The sequence below is a fragment of the Apus apus genome, chromosome 20, assembly GCF_020740795.1.
Source record: "Apus apus isolate bApuApu2 chromosome 20, bApuApu2.pri.cur, whole genome shotgun sequence".
Taxonomy (NCBI): Eukaryota; Metazoa; Chordata; class Aves; order Apodiformes; family Apodidae; genus Apus; species Apus apus.
This window is the reverse complement of record NC_067301.1, coordinates 4446915-4465415: the sequence shown is the minus strand read 5'-3', so window position 1 is coordinate 4465415 and position 18501 is coordinate 4446915. Positions and strand designations below refer to the sequence as shown.

Genomic DNA, 18501 nt, shown 5'->3' with positions numbered 1-18501 from the left:
TGACTGAAAGAACAGAATTTCCCCTTTGTGCTGTATGTGCTGCTTCCCTCCTTCCCCAGGCACACGGGTTGGTAGAACACTTACCTGTCCCTTCCTGCGCTGCAGACATCACACCCACACACACACACCCCCACACACCTCCCCCCCCCAACACACACCCACACACCCCTTTCCGTGGCACGTGGAAAGGAGGGCAGGAGTTTGAAGTGCTTTTTTAGCTGTTGCTTTTAAAGCTGAGCCTGTGAGTTACTCCTACTGGGATGCCTCAAGTAACTCATCATCCCATAGAGTCAGATCTCCTGGGTGTCTGGCCCTTCTTTTACTGCATTTGGTTGGCATCTTGGTCATTTTGCACCCTCACTTTTGAGAATACTTTGGAGTGTTTTGCTTCAAAGATGTGTATTTGTCAGCAACGTCTTAATCTTCCACTTTTCTCTACCTAGCCTGTGCTCCACATTCCCCATCCCTGCACAGCCCTTTGCTCTCTCTTCCCCATCCTAGAGTGGAACAGGGAGGAAGCTTTCCACAAAGCAGTTTCTTTCCTTCAAAGCTGCTGCTGGTGCTGCTGACAGAGAGCCCTGGACCAGCAGGACCAGTTGGTTGGATCTGCTGTGAGCTGCATGTCCCTGGTCAATGCCCTGGTGGCTCAGGCCACTGCCCATGCCCTGGCCTGGCCTCACAGCTGCCCAGGCATTGAGCAGGAGTTGCTGCTTCTGCTTTCAGTTCCACACCTTTGTTTGTGCAGCCAGCCCTGCTGTTTGCCTTGTGGTTTGTTTCTCCTCTGCTGCTGAGGTTTGTTCCAGTTTCTCAATCACCTGTTCTGACGTGATCCTGATTTCCTGCAGTATTTCTTCTCCTTCCCCAGGGAGAGGCATGTCTGCTCCTGGCATCTGTCCCTGTCTCCCTTTGTGAATGCTGAGGCAAAGAAGTCATTTAATTTTTTAGCAATGTCTATCTTTTCTGTCAATTAAGTCCCTTTTCCATCTCCTGGAGGCCCTGCTGTCTCCACAGTTGACCTCCTCTTCCTTACTGTGCTTCAGAAATGCCTTATTTAGTACTGCTTTTCATCCTGACTTTTTCTGTCCTTCTGTTTAGCGTTACTTCACCTTATGATGATCCATAATCTTCCCTGCTCCTGCCCCGTTCCTTGATTGCCCCAGGACACCCTCACTCCTCTGGTTTCCCCTTTTTACCCATTGCCCTTCCTTGTTTCTTTCCCGTGCCCTTTATCATATGCACTCCTGCTGTGTTGAGCACTAAGTGACGTGAGGAACCTTTGAGGAACCTTTGAGCAGATGGTACTTTATCTTTGAATGTTTCCCCTCTGAGTCCCCTTCTCTCCACTTCTCTTCCTTTTCAAGCTCTTCAGCTCTTCCAGGATCCTCTAGAATACACATCAGATAGTTCATTGCACTGATTAGCCCATTAGTGGACCATCCCCTTTTGCTAATTACTGGTGTGTCTGTCAATACATTCTATGTACTGTCCATTTGTATGTAGATGTTTTACGGCCCTTCTGGGTTTTTTTCCACCCTGTGTGTCAGGAGTTTCCAAATTTGCTGTGTAGAATGCTCAGTGGTGGCCTGCAGCAATGCTTTAGGTGCCTGTTGTGTGTGGTTGCTTCTTGTCTCCTGCTTTTCACTGAAAGGCAGACTGAAAACCCTGTATCCACATATTAAATAATGCTTATCAGGGTCATGGTGCATGGGAGATGATGTGCACACAGGGTTGAGATGGTCTGCCTGTAATGCTTCCTTCTCGTCCATCCATCTTGCCTGTTTCCTGTTGATGTGACAATCTTACTGAAAGTTCCTATATAATCTTTGCCATGATCATCTTCTGTCTGTGTGGTTTACCATCTAATCCACCATGCTGTGATTTTAAAAGTCTTGAGACTTCACTCATACAAACAAATGAATGAGCTTTTCTGAGGTCCTGCTAGATGGGTGTTTACCTCAAATTTAGCATTCATATTTGACCCATGTTTTTTTGTCACCTTCTGGCATGGGAGATTTCTGGAACTCACTGCTGTGGTATCTAAACTCACACATGAGAATTACAGAATTGTATGATATTTAATTCAAGGAACCCTCCTTCCTTACCCTTTCCCAAGCAAGCAACTTAGATAATGGTGATGAATTTCAAGACACAGACAGATTAGGGATGTACAAGACCTGAATGATCCTGCTCAAGAAGCTCCTTTAAATAGTGACAAGTAAGAAAAGGAAGGTGGGAGGGTCACTATCCTTGAAGGGGATAAAGGAGATGGGGTTTAATGCTGTAAACATTAAACATCTGCTGTGGGATGAGAGCAGGAATGGGACTTAGTTTATTTGTACCTTGTTTATAGGCACTACCATCAGGACACTGTTTCATTCTCTCTCCCTTTCTTCTGTCCTCACATTTGCAGGTTCTCTGGCAGTCAGCACTGTGGACACATACACTGTGCATACCAGTACCGAGAACATTACCACTGCCTTGACCCAGAGTGCAACTACCAGGTAAAAGAATGGTAAACAGTTAACCAGCACAGCTACCTGCACGTGAAGGGGAGATGTGTGTCCTCCTGTGCTTTCTTTCCCATGCACACACGTCTCCTCACTTTTCTGCTCTGAAAGAGGGCAAGATAGATTTTTGAACTTGTTAGAATCCTATTTTGTTCCCATTTAACCCAATCTAACACCATTTAACCAAACCCAGACCACTATTAACAAAGCAGAATATAGATCAGCTCAAGTCAGTGGGAACTACTCCAGATTTCTATCAGTGAAACCAAGAGAATAAATTCTGCTGCGTTACAAATTGTGCCTGAAACTAGGGAATGCTGATCTGTTAGTCTGTCTCTTTCCCTCCTGCTGCCCGAGTGACATTGTAGCAGCAGTATCTGCAACAAAACACCCAATAAGACCAGCAGCAGCCCGGGATTTGTGGGGAAAGCGTGGGGGCAGGAGCATGTGTGATGCTGTAATTACTGGGACAACTGCCAGGGCAGCCACGTCAAACCAGCCCAGTCACGTGCTGAGTTTGTTTACCCTCTTCCCAGGTCTGGGAGTTTGACTCTGCCATTTCTGTGGTCAGGCTGCATGTGTGTGAGTGGGAATCCCAGAGTTTGCCTCGCCTGTGCATCAGACACAACTCCAGCTCTACCCCAGGAGACCTTTGGGTCTCAAAGGAATGAGTCTGACCACAGCGTAGGAAGTTGATCTGGATCTGCTGAGCTTGATTGGGGGTTTCTGTTGATCCAAGGAGAGTTTGTGACTGGGATCCATGTAGTGGTGCTGCTAGCCCAGCATTTGGGATTCAAGCTGAGTCTGGCCCAACTGTGACACGGATATCTCTGCAACAGAATGAGAGAAACATAAAGGATGGAAAGGCAGAAAAAACTATTATTATGATTGGCCTCATGATTATTTCCTAAGGAGTTTGGAAGCTGCTTGCAAAGGAGCTGTCTGGTCTCACAGGGAGTAAGGATTTAGGCTGCTTTTTAAAATGCAAATTATTTTATGGCTGAGATATATTTTAGAATAAGTAACGTTCTGTAATAAGTGGGCACAAATTAACAATGATTGGCAATAGCAATCCTGTATGTACACCCTGGGAAATTATACCTCCAGCCTCCAAGGGATTCCAGTTGAAATCTATATCCATATATTCCTGTGCCAATACCAACGAGATTGATCAGGATTGATATTATAGGAGGAAAGAGTGGAAGCAACAATCATTTGTTTCCTATGAGGGAGACTAGGAAAGTTGTTAAACATTAGAATACAGGCCTTTTCAATTACTCCTCAAAATAAATGGATATTGATTTCTTTTAAAAAAAACAGATTTACTTTCCCACCTTCACTGTTAAATATTGATGTCTGTGGGAAATAGAAATGAAAAGCTTCATTTTAAAGGCACTTAGCCTGCTGACAGTGGGGTACCCCTTCATTACTTCAAGCAGGTAGAGGATGAAAAGGATATTCTGGTCATAGGGATTGAGCTCTGAGCTCTACTGCCATCATTTGCTGTGACTAGAAGAAAGTTCTGTGTCCCTCTTTTCCTAATAAAGCCATTCTACCTTGTGTGGGAGGCAGAAGACTTACAATGGGAAATTACTACAAAAGAGCAGAGTGTTTTTCCCAGTTTTTAGTCTGACATGAATGTGGTAGCCAGTGTCTCACTGGCCACTACAGTGAGTGATTTGGAAGCTTGGATTGCTCTCTTGTAGGCTGCTTAGTTCACTGGTTTGCTTTCTAACTATAGCAGTTCTTGAGATAGTAGCAGCTAAAATTATGTTAGGAGCATTGCAGTCTTAAAGCTGCAGGGAGTATACTCTGGACATCACCCCAGTGTCACGTTTACTCTACAACTCTTCATGTGTATATACCTGCCCTTTAACAAGAAGTTACACACACACGGTTACTTTTTAATCTGGCTCTCTTGGGGCAATTACTGCTGAGCTTTAAACTCCTGGTACCGTAAGTTTATTAACAACAAAAAACCCCAGCCACCTGCCCCCACGATGACACAAGCACCCCCATCCCGTGTGTCTCAGTGTCTATCTGTGTCTCTCCAGAGGTTCACTAGCAAACAGGATGTGATCCGGCACTACAACATGCACAAGAAGCGGGATAACTCCCTCCAGCACGGCTTCATGCGCTTCAGCCCCCTGGACGACTGCAGCGTCTACTACCACGGCTGCCACCTCAACGGGAAGAGCACACACTACCACTGCATGCAGGTACGGGGGCACAGGGGGCAAATGAAGAGCTGTGGATTGAGCTGTGTCCTTTAGGGTTGCACTGAAAGGATCCTTGAGTTCAGGCAGCCCAACACATCCTTGATGGAGAGCAAGGGGCTGCCCTGAGGCCTGCGGGCGACATGGTGACCGTTCGTAGCCCTCGCTCTCTCCTGAGTCAGGCAGCTCTGTGAGGAGGCTGTTCTGTGTCCTCACTGCACTTGCCCTGCCGAGTGTTGGGAAGGACAAAGGGAAGCAATAGGCTCTGTTTTTAGAAGCCTTCTGCAGACAGTGAGGCAAAGCAGGTCTCAAGGTTTTCTCACAGTCTTGCACTTGATAAAACAATCTTGTTCCCTGACGCTCAGGGACTTCTCTGCCATGCCACTGCACTGCCTCTACCCAAATCTGATGTGTCACTCTCTTGAAATCAGACTTTTCTGTGGTACATCTGCCCTTTAACACTCGGTTAATTTCCTCTATAATCTATTTTTAAAGTAATTAAACTTTAACGTCACATATCTAGAGTTAATACCCCTGGTCCCCCATCTCCTTCACCAGTGGTACTTCTCCGTGGCGTAGGCCAGGAGCTTTGTTTCCAGAGCCAGCCAGGCTTCAACGGCAGTGTACCCAGAGCTGGAGTTGCTGCTCAGATGTAACTGTGATGCCTTTACTGGTTTTAGACAAGGGCACACGGATTCTTATGGTCTCGCCCTGATGGTTTTTCAAACTAGGAGGGTTTGAGATATACTTGTTTCATTAGAATTGCAGCCTAAACCAGTGCCATGAGGACGTGTTGCAGTTACAAACAGAATAATCAGGCAACCCTTGGTGAGAGCGTTTCTGTTCTGAAAACTCAAGTCTCCCTTCCTGCCCTATCCCAAGGGTTTAAGACCCCAGTTAAAGTCACAAGGCCTTAATCACACGCTTAAATTCTTTGCTGGGATAGACTTCAGCATATGTTTAACTTGGAGTCAGGTAAGCTTTCTGAAGTCAATGGGGCTTAAGCACATACTTAAATGTTAGGCATGCACTCAAGTACTGTCCTGAATAGGGGTTGGTTTAAGCATGTGCTTACAACATTTGATAAATGGGGAACTTCATGTGACTTTCTCTTGAGGACACTTCTGTTATGCTTCCATAACATTGATTGTTCAGTTTCTTCAATTGACCAGGATGGGATTTGTTTAATTTTAATTTTTTTTGAGTGCAAGGAATGTTTCACAGCTGTAAGTCACTCCCAGTTTAAATAGAGACCCTCATTTACACAACTATATATGGGTAATTCCATCCTGTGCCCACTGGCTTCCAGTAAAATAATGCCCATGTAAGCAGTGTCTTACAGAAAAGGTGTCTGAATATAAACTCCCAATTAAAGAAAATACTGTTTAAATGGCAGAATTTGTGCCATCCATCTCATGGGTTTTTTTTTTCTTTATGTCCATAATTGGTGTGGATAAAATTCAGTTAGTTGTTTATATAAACTGACATTTTTTTAGGCTTTAGCACCAAGAGCTGCATTGCAAATTATTCCTAAGGAGGTTTTTGTTTAATTCTTTTTTTTAATGCCATGCAGGGTCTGTCTTTTTTCAAGGTGTCAGTGCAGGGAGAGAGAGGCTCTTTTATATTGGAAATAGCTGGAGATCCTTTTTATTTTTTTTTTTTTCTGGGTATTTGTCATGGGTTTTGTTATTGCCTGTTTGAATCAACCTGGGCTGAACTAAGAGGTGGTGTTTTCGTTCACTTCTGAGATGGTGCAGGCATTGGCACATGTTGTGCTGGAGAAAAAGGGAAAAAAAAAAAAAAACCTCCCTGGCAAGGCTGAGGATGTTTTCAGATTCCAGTGTTTTTTTACTCAATATGGCAAAGTTGCCCACTTTACCCAGAGGAAGGCAGGTTTGCAGCTTTCCATCCTCGTCACACCATTCCCATTTGCTGCACAAGTTTAAAGTTCTGGAAGTGGTAGTCCTGAAGTGACAGGGAAAAAGAGTCACCAGTTTGCTAAGATCAGCTGAACATGGAGTTTGTGCTTTGCTAGGATGAAACCTGTATACTACAAGCTCCAAAGAGTGGCCTCATGTTGCACCACTCTGCCTCACCTCCCAGCAGGACTAAAGAGGTAGATAACTCGTTCCCACTCCATTTTGTATTCCCCAAATAGATGAAAGTCCTGCTTCATTCCATGTCACACCAAGATAACAAAAAGTAATGGCATCTGTCAGTGCTCTTTTCTCCTTAAGAGCAGGAAAGCTGCTTACTGCCTCCCTAAGCAGACATGATTAGAGTAGCTGCTCTTACATCCCTTTGTGGCCTGCCTGTCTTTCTGCCCAGAGAGTTTTGGGGTTTTTTTCACAACTGCTCCAGAATCAGTCTTTAGATTGGGAGTTAAAGTGATGGCTTAGTACTCCTAGAGAGGTGCACAAATGGCTCGATGAAATGTCTGTGTTCTACTCATGTGTTTGTCACTGCTGGTAGGAACGGTAGGCTGTTAAATTGCTGTGCTGATGACTCCCTGTTTTGGCCTGGGTAGGTGGGTTGTAACAAGGTCTATACAAGCACCTCGGACGTGATGACCCATGAGAACTTCCACAAGAAGAACACACAGCTCATCAACGACGGGTTTCAGCGGTTCCGTGCCACGGAGGACTGCGGCACCGTGGAATGCCAGTTCTATGGGCAGAAAACCACTCACTTTCACTGCAGGTAAGACAGCAGGGAAGGGCAGGAATCCTTCCTCAAGAGTTGTGTTTGTTTCCTTCTGCCAAGTCATAAATTGAGGAGTATACACAGGGACTTGATTTTCCTTGCTGTGACCTCAGCACAGCTTTTGAGAGAACTCATCCTCCAGGGCAGGTGTGATTTCCTGGATCTTGCCACAGACCACTCTGGAGTGTGATCTGAGGTGATCTGAGGAAGTGTACTCACTAGAAAATACATCCTAGAATCATTTGGGAAAGAGATCACATTGCTCTTTGGAGTTCGACTGACAGAGGCCATTAATACACTGCTAATGGCACTTCCACACTAGAGTTCTCTCCAGCCAGCAGTCAGCCAGATCATCCCTTTCAGGGCCAGACTCCTTCTTCTGTACACAAATGCTCTGCCATTGATTTTTCATGTTCTTGGGAATAATAGGAAAACACAGTTTGTACCTGAGACCCATTTAGCTGCTGTTTTGGTTGGAACTTTTAGTGTTGGGTGCCATGTTGGGTGCCTTGTTATTGTGGCTGTTCCTCAGAGTGGAGTGAGCATCCCAGCTCTCTCACACGGCAGCACGTTTGCTTGCCCTGGTGTCACAGGTTAACCTGCATAGAGCTCCTCAACCCCTTTGCAGCAAGGGCTGCTGTCTCATGCTGACCCTGGTCCTCATCCCAGAGGGATGTAGGTGACAGCAGTTGGGTTGTGCTACTAGCCCATACAGCCAACCATCCTCTCCTCCTCGATGCCCTTGCAGGCGACCTGGGTGTACATTCACCTTCAAGAACAAGTGTGACATTGAGAAGCACAAGAGCTACCACATCAAAGATGATGCCTATGCCAAGGACGGCTTCAAGAAGTTCTACAAGTATGAGGAATGCAAGTATGAGGGCTGTGTCTATAGCAAGGCCACCAACCACTTCCACTGCATAAGGGCAGGCTGTGGCTTCACCTTCACCTCCACCAGCCAGATGACCTCCCATAAACGCAAACATGAGCGCCGGCACATCCGGAGCTCAGGAGTGCTGGGCCTGCCTGCCTCTCTCCTGGGGTCCAAGGATAATGAGCAAGAGGAGTCCAGTAATGATGACCTCATTGACTTCTCTGCTATGAGCTCGAAGAACTCCAGCCTGAGTGCCTCCCCCACCAGTCAACAGTCTTCCGTTTCTCTCATAGTTCCAGCTGCACCCTCCTCTGCTGCTGACCTTGCTTCCTCACAGGCCAGCAAGTCTGCCAACAGCATGACACCAGCCACCAAGATCTCTGGCCTGCTCTCCCAGGCTCTTCCCAGCAATATACCCTTGGCTCTGGCACTCTCCAACTCAGCACTTCCTGGAACAGCTGGATCCTTCTTCCCCATCATCCCCAGTCGGGTCTCTACACCACTTCCTGCCAGCTCAGCTAATCTGATGACTGCTGGTTCTTCTGGCACCAATCCAACATCATCTGCTTCTACGGATTCCTCATCCCAGACTGTTTCAGGATCTGGTGACCCAGCAGCTACTTCTTCTCCAGCTCCAGCAGCATCAATAATGGAAAGGATCTCTGCTAGCAAGGGATTAATCTCTCCTATGATGGCCAGGCTTGCAGCAGCTGCCCTCAAGCCCTCTGTGGCACTCGAAGCAGGTGAGTTACCCTCGATCTGTTGTGCTAGTGGTGGAAGGAAGAGCAGTGCCTGATAACTTGGAGAGGAGTGAATGAGAAGCCACTTAGTTGCCCATGGGACTGGAGGTGGGAAGGAGGTAGTAAAGGAACATAAATGGGAGAATGAATTTGCCTAACCCTAGAAGAGGGCAGTCTTGGTGGGAAAAATGGCTTGATCCACCAGTGGAGCAGGCTCTTACCAGGTCTGAAGGAAGAGTGTTGCTATGTGTGTTACCCAGTTTGCTGTAGGCTGAGAGAGGCACTGTATTAAAAATGGAAATGAAGGAAAAGCTTGCCCAATACTTGGAGGCCATAGAGGAGTCTAAGCCCTCTACTGCAAGCCTGTATCCAGTGTTGGTTGGGCCTGGTGCTATTGATCCTGTAGCTCATTGCCAGTTGTTTTTCTGATCTAGGGGGTTGGTTCTGTGCTCCAGCTCTGTTGTGCCAGCTGTGGGTTTGGAGGTAGTGTTAGTACAGTCCACAAACTGGAGCTTGCTTTCTCCTGTTCAGTTCTTGCAAGCTGTGCTTCTCGGTACCTCCAGCTCTCTGAGCCGCAAGAGGCAGCAGCACCATGACAGGGGTAAAAGATGGGAATGGGAAGTCCCCTGGGGCAGCCTGGAGCTCTTCCTGCTTTCACCTAGACCTGGTGGTGTCCAGCTGCTGCCCAGCCCTGCCAGCAGGGACATGGGTCTCCCTCAGGAGCACAGGGTACCTCCACAATCTCCTGCTGAACATGGTCAGCTCACAGAGGGCAATGTGGGGGGCGGAGGGGAGGCTCTGCCTGGCAGCCCCCGTGGCGTGGGGCTGTCCCACAGCCTGTTCCTGCAGCAGGGGAGTAGGATGGAGTGATCTGATTAAAGAGGGAGGGGAAATTTCACATACTTTCAAAATTATTATTTGAAAAATTGTTTCCTAAAGCAGAGAAAGGTCATTGAGGGAACTATTTTCCTTTATTTTTTAATAAAATGCCACTTGCTGTCTGAGAAGCAGCTCGCCGTCAGCTGTACTGCCAGAGGGTAAATTAATATTTTAGTCACTTGGGGATTGTGGAAGAAAGCTCTGCAGACATGTTCCTGTCAGCAACTTTTTTTCCCTCCTTTTTTCTTTGCTGTTCTTCCTAATTATTTTTTTTTCTTTTATTTGTCCTCCTGGTTTCTCTCCTTTCCTCTTTCTTCCCTTCCTCGAATTTGAACTTCTCTTTCATGGGCTCAGCACTTAAACCTCCTCCCAAAGGAGGAGAGTTTCCTCCCTTTTTGCAGGCACAACATGATGGTGGTGGCAAGAGGTCGTGCAGTTTGAACCAGTCCCATTGGCTGTCACCTTCGATAGCCCCACCAGGGCAGATGCTCCTGCTGGGCAGGCGCAGTGGCAGGTCCTGGCGGTCGCTACGGCAACGCGGGGACTGGGGACAGGAGAGGGGCTTGACTAGCAGTCGAAAGCTGCCACGTTGCCTCAGCATTAACAGAGTCTTTAATAAACGCTTAAGAGGCAGCCCCGCAAATTAGTTATGACAGTTTGTGCAGAGAATCAGGTCTCCCCCACGCTCCTTCCGCCCTTCTCCTTTAAAGGGCCCATAGCCTGGACAACTTTGACATAATTTTGCAATAATTATCACTTGAAGAATTTCCACACTGGAGTGGACGTCAGAACCCATCATGTCAATTTGGCAATAAACGCTGACCAGCAATCCCAGCACTTCCCTCCCCCCACACTTTTTATTTGCTTTTTCCATTTATGCACCAGTGCTAGTGATTTAACTTACTTATTTGCCGCTGTAACCTCATTTTAGACCAACATTTTAAATTTAATTTTTGCATTTAACTTTGGTGTCTTTCTCAAGCAGGGAATGGACAACCAGCGGCTCCCGGACGGTTCAATCCAGTCCAGGTGAAGCAGGAACCTGTGGAGGCCATGGGATCATCATCTGCTGCCAGTCAGGACTCCTTGCAGGAGCACAGCCTGGACCTGAGCGTGAAGGACCATGGGTGAGAGAAGGGTGCAGGCAGGCACATTTAGCTCTTCCAGCCTCCACCTCTGAGAAGTTTCTGTACCTTGACATGAGAGGACACACGTTGATGAAAGGTAGTTTCACAGTAGCTGAGTTGGATGCCCCCAAACTGGAGGCACAACGCTGTGTTCTCCAGACCTTCTTCTGGGCTCACAAGCACCTACTGACTTCTTGACAAGAGCCCTGCCTCTTGTGCTCCCCTCTGAAATCCAAGGGCCCATGTCCCTGGTAGTGTGAGTCTTCTCTCAGCATCCTCCCTGGTTTGGGGCATATTTTTCAAAGTTCTAATGCAATGAAGGCGTAAAACATGGGGTGGGTTGTGAGTCAGCTGATAAAAAAATAAATGGTGTGGACACTGGAGAAAGAGGTCTGGACTGCTTAATAACTGAAAGGACTGCATTCTGCAGACTTGGGAGCTTCTTTTCTCCATCTTGGCTATCACAAGTAAGGGTTTGGCCTGCCTAGGAGAGGGTGGGCATCATTCTCTTCCTCTGCTTGTAGCAGGTGAGGAGTGAGGCAGCTTGAAGGGAGAAGGATTAATCTCAGAGCTCACAGTCCCTGTGCACATCTTAACTAAACCCTGTTGGTTTGTGTGTTCCAGTAATGAATCAAATGGCCACACAGTCTCAGCAAATTCATCTCTTTTATCCTCGCTTATGAATAAGGTAAGAGCCATCCATCACACGCCTCCATTGCCCCCACCAAGAGAAATTAAAGCTGCCATGGCGGGAGGGGGGGAAGAGACGCGTTTGTTTTTTAATGTTTTGCCTCTAATAAGATGAGTTTGTACCATTTAAATTTTGAGACCATTTTTCATCGGATATAATTTCAGAGCCGCTGCTTACGAATTAATTTAATGAACTGGCTGAAGAAATATATTGCAGCCTCTGACACCTTTTTTTTTTCCCCATCCTTTCTAGACAGAGGAGGGCTCCGAAAGATTATTATTATTATTTGGTTTCATTTTTATTTCCCAAACCTGGCAACTTCTCTCTCGCTCTTTTTATAGTCACTCATTTTGTTTATTTACTTTAAAACATTTTGTTTCATTGGGGGAGGAGGTGGAGAATAGTTTGGTTTTATGAAAAAGGAGAAAAAAATTAGAAGTTTTGAGCCAAAATCATCAATTTCTCTCTTTCTGGTGTGAGTAATGGTGTCCAACAGAGCCCACTTTGATGTGTTCTAGAATATTTATTTTAGATAATGCACGGTTTCTTTTTTTCCCTACTTTTTCCTTAAATTATACATCATATCAAATATATATTTCCCTTTCACATGATAAATTCTACTGTACCAAGATTAATTTTTGCTGTTGCATACAACTGCAGTAGGATCAGGGCAGCCTTTCAGCCATGCTTTAATATTCTACTCTGTGATAGGTTTTACAGACACGACTGTTGCCATCCCCTTGGCCCTGGGCGTTACATGCATCAAGGCCATATAACCCTCAAGAGAGGGCACAGTGACTTTGTCTACTAATCTCTCACCTCCTTTCTGTCTTACTGCATCACTCTTTTTTTCTCTGTGCTGTTTAATTTCTGTGTTTATCCTGATGTCACTTTTTCTTTTTCCTCCATTGGCTCTTGGTTACACTGGGTTTTTGATGTTCCCTTTTAAACTTAACTTCTTATTCCTTCCTGCATAGAGTCCCTTTAGTGATTCTAAACAGGCAGCTCTTCCTCTAGTGAGTAAATGTATTTAGTAAGTCTGCTGTCTAGGGTCCTGAGTCTTTCTGAAGGTCCCAGCTCAAGGAAATTCTGTTTAATTAGATACCTCACTTGAAAATCTCCAGGACAATATATGATTTTAGTGTATGCTTAGAAATAAGCATTTGTTTCTGTGCAGCTGTGCATGAGATTCTTTATGTTGTGTAAAATAAGTGTAGCATAGGTACCAAATACTTCAGGTTTGTTCCTTTTTTAAAGAAGGAATGGGATTAACTGATGACATAACCCAGCAAAGAACAGAGCCCACTGATTGGAAGGAGCCTATTCCAAGACTAAGGACTGTGGAATCAAGCTCAGTGTGATCAGGAACACACTTCTTCCTGCTGCACACAATTTCTCTTCCTGGAGGAGTCCTCTATTATTTATCTAGGAAAAAGAACCCTTTACAGAAACTGATTTCCCAACAAACACCAGAGGGGAAAGACCACCTGAATTTCTGACTCCAGCCATAAAGATTTGCAGTCTGCACACAACAGCAGGGGCTTTACCTTCAGGGGGCATTAAGAGAGCCTCAAATAGCCAGGGTTCCTGTAGCGTATTGCAGTTTATTTAGGGGGGGCTGTCAGACTTAATTAACTGATATTTATAAAGGGCTTCAAGATCCTCCAGTGGGTGGAGTTTATCATGCAAGTATTTGGCCTAATCCTACATTTTATTCTTGCTGTGAATTTCACTGTTGTAATGGGAGGTAATTGAGAGCACAACAAAGCAAGAAAGGGTCTGGGATATTGTCTATTTATTATGAAAGAAAATGTTCTCTCTAACCACTGTTAAGTGACTCCTTTTTTCTATCCTACCCATCATATACTTGCACCTCTAAACCTTTTCTGTGTAGAATCTATTTCACTTTAAAGAAGGAGACATCCTTGTGGCTGGAATAAGATGACTCTTAAGTGAACTAGAGCTTACCAGTTCTGTCACTAGCTCTGTACTAAGAGACCAGCATTTTGTAGGGTTATAGATGTTTAAGCCTGCAGACCTTTTCCATACTCAAACAGGGTTTGTCTCTCTTAACCTCAGTTTCCCCATGTATAAAGTGGACATGATGCTTCATTACTTTACATGAGAGCCATAAATATTAGATGGGCACCTGAGTACTCTGTGATAGCTGGGTGGAGGATGCAGAAGAGTGAGGTGTTCCTAAGCTTTGCTTTGGAACTGCTTTGCTGATGCAGTTGAGGCAGCCTATGCAGACTTCTTGTCTTCCCTCTTGATGCTTTGAAGACACAGCTTTCCATGGGACAGCCCTGAGGGTATCCAGACTGGCAGTGTCCATGGCTGTGTGCTGATCCAGTGTCTATGTTCTTGTTCCAGATGTCCAAGACCAGTGCCAGCCTTGGCAACCTGCTGAACATTAAGACTGAAGGAGATGGCAGCCAGGCTGGGGCTGCAGAGCCGACACAGTACTTGGGCAAGGCAGTGAAGGCACTTGTCCAGGAGAAGCTCTCTGAGCCATGGAAGATGTACCTGCGCCGGTAAGGAGAGCATGGAACTGGGAATAGAGGAGAGGGAAAATAATTTCCTTTGTAAAGTGTCTGGCTTACTAGATCACACTTGAATGCAGAGTTCTCTTGAATTTAAAGGCCTAATTCTGTGCATTTAGTCCTCAGTCCCAGCTAGCTGCAGTAGGTGTTAATGTCCTAAAAAAAATCTGTCCACATAGAATTATTTTGCAAAGGGATCTGGAGAGGCAGTGATAAGCACAGATCTTCACACAGTGCTGTTAGCCTGGACTTCATCTTAGGCTCCTCTTCATGTCCTGGCTGCAAGTCCAGGGCCCCACTGCAGCTCACTCCTGGCACTGAACTTCTGTTGGGCCATGGATCACAGCTGCCCTACACCACTTGCTGTGGCCTTTCCTCTGGTCATGGGAGTAGCCACCAAAACAAAATAAGGACTAAAGGGGTAGGGAACTGTGGTAGTTTCTGCTGGTTTTGTGGAAGACAAGGAGACTTGAAAGGAAAAATGGAACAGATACAAAACTCACCCACACACAGATACGTGCACGTACATGCCCAGACAGACACAGGCTTTGAGCATACACAGATACATCCAACAGACACACGAGTTCATGCTCTGACACAGAGAGTTGCCTACAAATACCTGTGGACACTTCATAAATCATAAAGTTCAGTGGAGAAGACTAGAAGGTCTCCTAGTCCATCTGCCTTTGGCCAGTGTGAGATCCTTCCCTGCAGTCTATTTGCATTTTGTCCAGCCTAATTTTAATTATGCCAAGCGGTGTGGCTGTTTTCTTGTCTCTGGCAGCATTATTCTACCACCTAATATGTTTCACTGTCAGGGTTTTTTTCATGGTATGCTGCCTGAATTTCCCCATGTGTAATTTTGTTGCCATTCTCTTGGTTATATCCCCTTGAACCACAGCAGATAATTCCTCTCTGCAATTGGAGTTCATCCCCTTCAGATATTCACAGACTTTCAGCATACTGTTTAAACAAGCTTATTTACTTCCTTTAATCTGACTTGGTAAATTAGTCCCTTCAGCCTGCTGACCATGACGTTACTTTTGTCATTCTTGCTGTTCCCTGCCTGGGTGCAGAACTGGGCAGCTGTTCCTCCAGCACCACACCAGACAGGACAAGCTTCCTGCCCCCCGTATCTGCAGCTCACAACCAGGCTGCCCTGTCTGCATCTATACTGCATGATGTGTATGTATCATGTTTACCATCCACTCTTACACAGAATTGCTTTTAATGTTGCTCTCATGAGTCCCCCGTGTGTGACAAACACTCCCATGCCCCCCAGAAGCAGTTTCTGAATGTTCCCAGATTCTGAACCCTCTCCCTTGCCTTGCAAGGCCTCTTGGTGTTATTTTGCTGCTCTTGCTCTGGTGTTGCCAGCTCCTCCCAGTTCAGTATCTTCTGTGCATTTCATTAACACGCTGTTTACTCCTTCTCCTAGATTACTAATGAAGATGTTAAATAAGCTCAGACCTAACCAAAATCATCCTTGCAGCATTCACAAGATCCCTCCTCCCACCTCAATATGTTGCTGTTTGTCATTAGCCTTTGTTTACAGTCCTCCAGCCAGTTTTCAATCCATGAGGTAGCATTCACATCCAGGCCAATCTGAATTAATTCTAAGCATATGTGAGACTGTATCAAAATGCTTTACTAAAATCCAAATATATTGCATCCCTTCATCCACTAATTTTGTAATTCTATCAAAAAAAGCAATTAAATTTGTCTGGCAAGATTTATTCTTTATAATCCTGATGCTGTTTATTGCTCATGGTTCCTTTATCCTCGAGATGTTTAATGATTTTCTCCTCCCTCTTAATATTTGTTCCATTACTTTACTAGAAGGAGAAGTTAAGACCAGAGGTATGTTAATTGCCAAAGATCACTTGTCTTTTTTCTCCTGAAAGAATCAGTACCTACATGTTTAATATTATTATTTTTTCAACTTCCTAGTACCTTTCTCTTCTCTATGACTTAAAAATTAGCAAACAGTAATGCAGTCAGTTTGTGAGTTAATTTCCATTGCACTTCAGGACATACATCATCCAGACTGGCTGATTTGTGCTTACTTACATTTTCCAACCAGTCCTTTATCTGCTCTTGTAGAAGGTCTTCACTTTATCCCTAATTGTCTGCTTTGTTTTTAGTTTTCCCATCCAAAGCAAATTTTATAAGGCAGCCATTTTTTTACTCATCACCTGCCATTTTTATTGGACTTTCTAAGTACAATACCTCTTGTCTCTGAGAAAAAACAACCCCTTTATCTTGCAATAACTTGATTTCTTACCTCTTACCACACCATTCCTTCATCTTCTCCCTACAAGCCTTAACTGACTGCACAAATTCTATATCCCCTGACCTTCCTTCTCCAGTACAAGTTTTTTTTCGTCTTCCTTTACCCTCAAATTGTTAAGAATTCCCTCCTGGGACCACACAGCCTGCTGTTTGTTTCTTGCTTTCCTGCTCATCAGAGCAATTGTAGTTTGTTGTATCTTAATTATGCAAGATTCCCCTGTTAAGTTTCAAATCCTTCCTGCCAGTGTTTTTCACTTGATTTCTTGATTCCTTGTGATTCTGGAGTTTCCTGCAATCACAAGTATTTGTGCTGCTCTTCACTAAGGGCAAGTCATGCCTGACCAGTCTGGTGGCCTTCTAGAACAAGGCTACAGAGATGGTGGATGGTGGCAGAGCAACTGGCGTCATCTGTCGGGATTTGTGCAGGGTGTTTGACACTGTCCCACATGACATCCTGGTCTCCAAACTGACAAGGCATGGAATTGACAGATGGATCACTTGGTAGATAAGAGATTGGCTGGATGGCCCCACCCAGAGAGTTGTGGTCAATGGCTCAATGTCCAAATGGAGGCAGGTGACCAGTGGTGTCCCTCAGGGGTCAGTATTGGGACCAGTGCTGTTTAACATCTTTGTTGGAGACATGGTCAGTGAGATTGAGTTTATTCTCAGCTAATTTGCTGATGATACCAAGCTTTGTGGTGTGTAGCTGATACTTGGTATCTCCAACCTCTGTGACACCCTGTTGTTTCAAAGTGAGGGGTGGGCAGATTCTGGCTCTAGATCCACTTGAACCAATGTTTCTTCCCTTTCGCTAGTTCCAGTAAAGTGAAACTGAAAAGAAAATTACCCGCAATGTTTCAGCAGTGTCCTCTTGGTCTGGATTTCCCTTAATTTACCAACCTTTGATCCTTCTCAGAGCCTTGGCTTTGTACACAGACTCTCCACAACACTAATAATGTTCAGCTTTTGTTTCAGAGTAGTTCTGTATTTGGGTCCCACTAAAAGTGAGTGGGAGTTTCTTGGTCAAGTTCAGTTGGAGAGAAATTAGGTTCTTGTTCTGCACGTTCAGATCTATGTAACAGGCAATAACCAAGCAACAATGCCAGCAGTGCTGTTTGTACAGCAGGGACAGTGACATTTGAAAACAGGGTGGTAGGAGAGTTGAAAAACCCGAGAAAATAAGTCTGTTCCAACACCACCTCTCCCCTGAGACCTGTCATAAGACGCCTGCTTGTCTGCTTTGGCCAGGTTTGGTACCAAGGACTTCTGCGATGCACAGTGCGACTTTCTCCACAAGGTGCATTTCCACTGTGTGGTGGAGGAGTGTGGGGCCCTCTTCAGCACCCTGGATGGAGCCATCAAACATGCCAAGTAAGTAGGAGCCTTGGGAAGCCTTGGGAAAACTCAACCACACGCATGTTGCAGGATGAGAGAGCCCCTGTTGGGTCACTGTGCTCAAGAGCAGGAAGGTGGGCAGTCCTGAGGGCAGCAAACGGGGCATCCACATGCTTCCTGTGTAAATGTGCTCAGCTAAAATTTTTGCAGAACACTGTGTCCTCTTTCTTTAATTTAGCTTCACAATAAACATGCTCAACTTGTGAAAAAGGGATGGTTCTCACAGGGTTGGCAGGCTGAGAATCGGACATTTATGTTTTTCCACACCCTACTCAACAGACAAGGTGTTCAAGGAGACCCATATTTCTTAACAGCACCCAAATACACCATACAAAGAAATAAGAAAATATGGGAGGATCTTGTAAACCCAACTATTGTCACTTGATACTGACTTTTTGTGGCTTAGACAGCTCCCCATCACTGCAGTATATAAAGTTCTTTGTCTTGTTATGACAAATCTCTTTTAATTCCCTAGCCCTTAGGTTTTAAGAGGTTCAAATCATGTGAATAAGAATTTTGAAATGAAGCAGTTAA

At 45.3% G+C, this 18501-nt stretch overlaps 1 protein-coding gene across 9 annotated transcripts in view; it reads left to right on the top strand.

Annotated features, from left to right (window-relative positions):
• The window catches only part of CASZ1 (castor zinc finger 1), a 198130-nt gene that overhangs the window by 165622 nt on the left and 14007 nt on the right, over positions 1-18501 (top strand). For 7 of the 9 annotated variants that reach the window (XM_051637229.1, XM_051637228.1, XM_051637223.1 and 4 more), the window contains 8 exons: positions 2411-2501; positions 4562-4726; positions 7251-7423; positions 8175-9043; positions 10902-11046; positions 11671-11734; positions 14111-14271; positions 17821-17943. In XM_051637229.1, the coding sequence (XP_051493189.1) occupies positions 2411-2501; positions 4562-4726; positions 7251-7423; positions 8175-9043; positions 10902-11046; positions 11671-11734; positions 14111-14271; positions 17821-17943 (1791 nt within the window). The remainder of the gene's footprint in view (positions 1-2410; positions 2502-4561; positions 4727-7250; positions 7424-8174; positions 9044-10901; positions 11047-11670; positions 11735-14110; positions 14272-17820; positions 17944-18501) is intronic. The other 2 variants (XM_051637230.1, XM_051637222.1) reach the window with 1 other exon arrangement.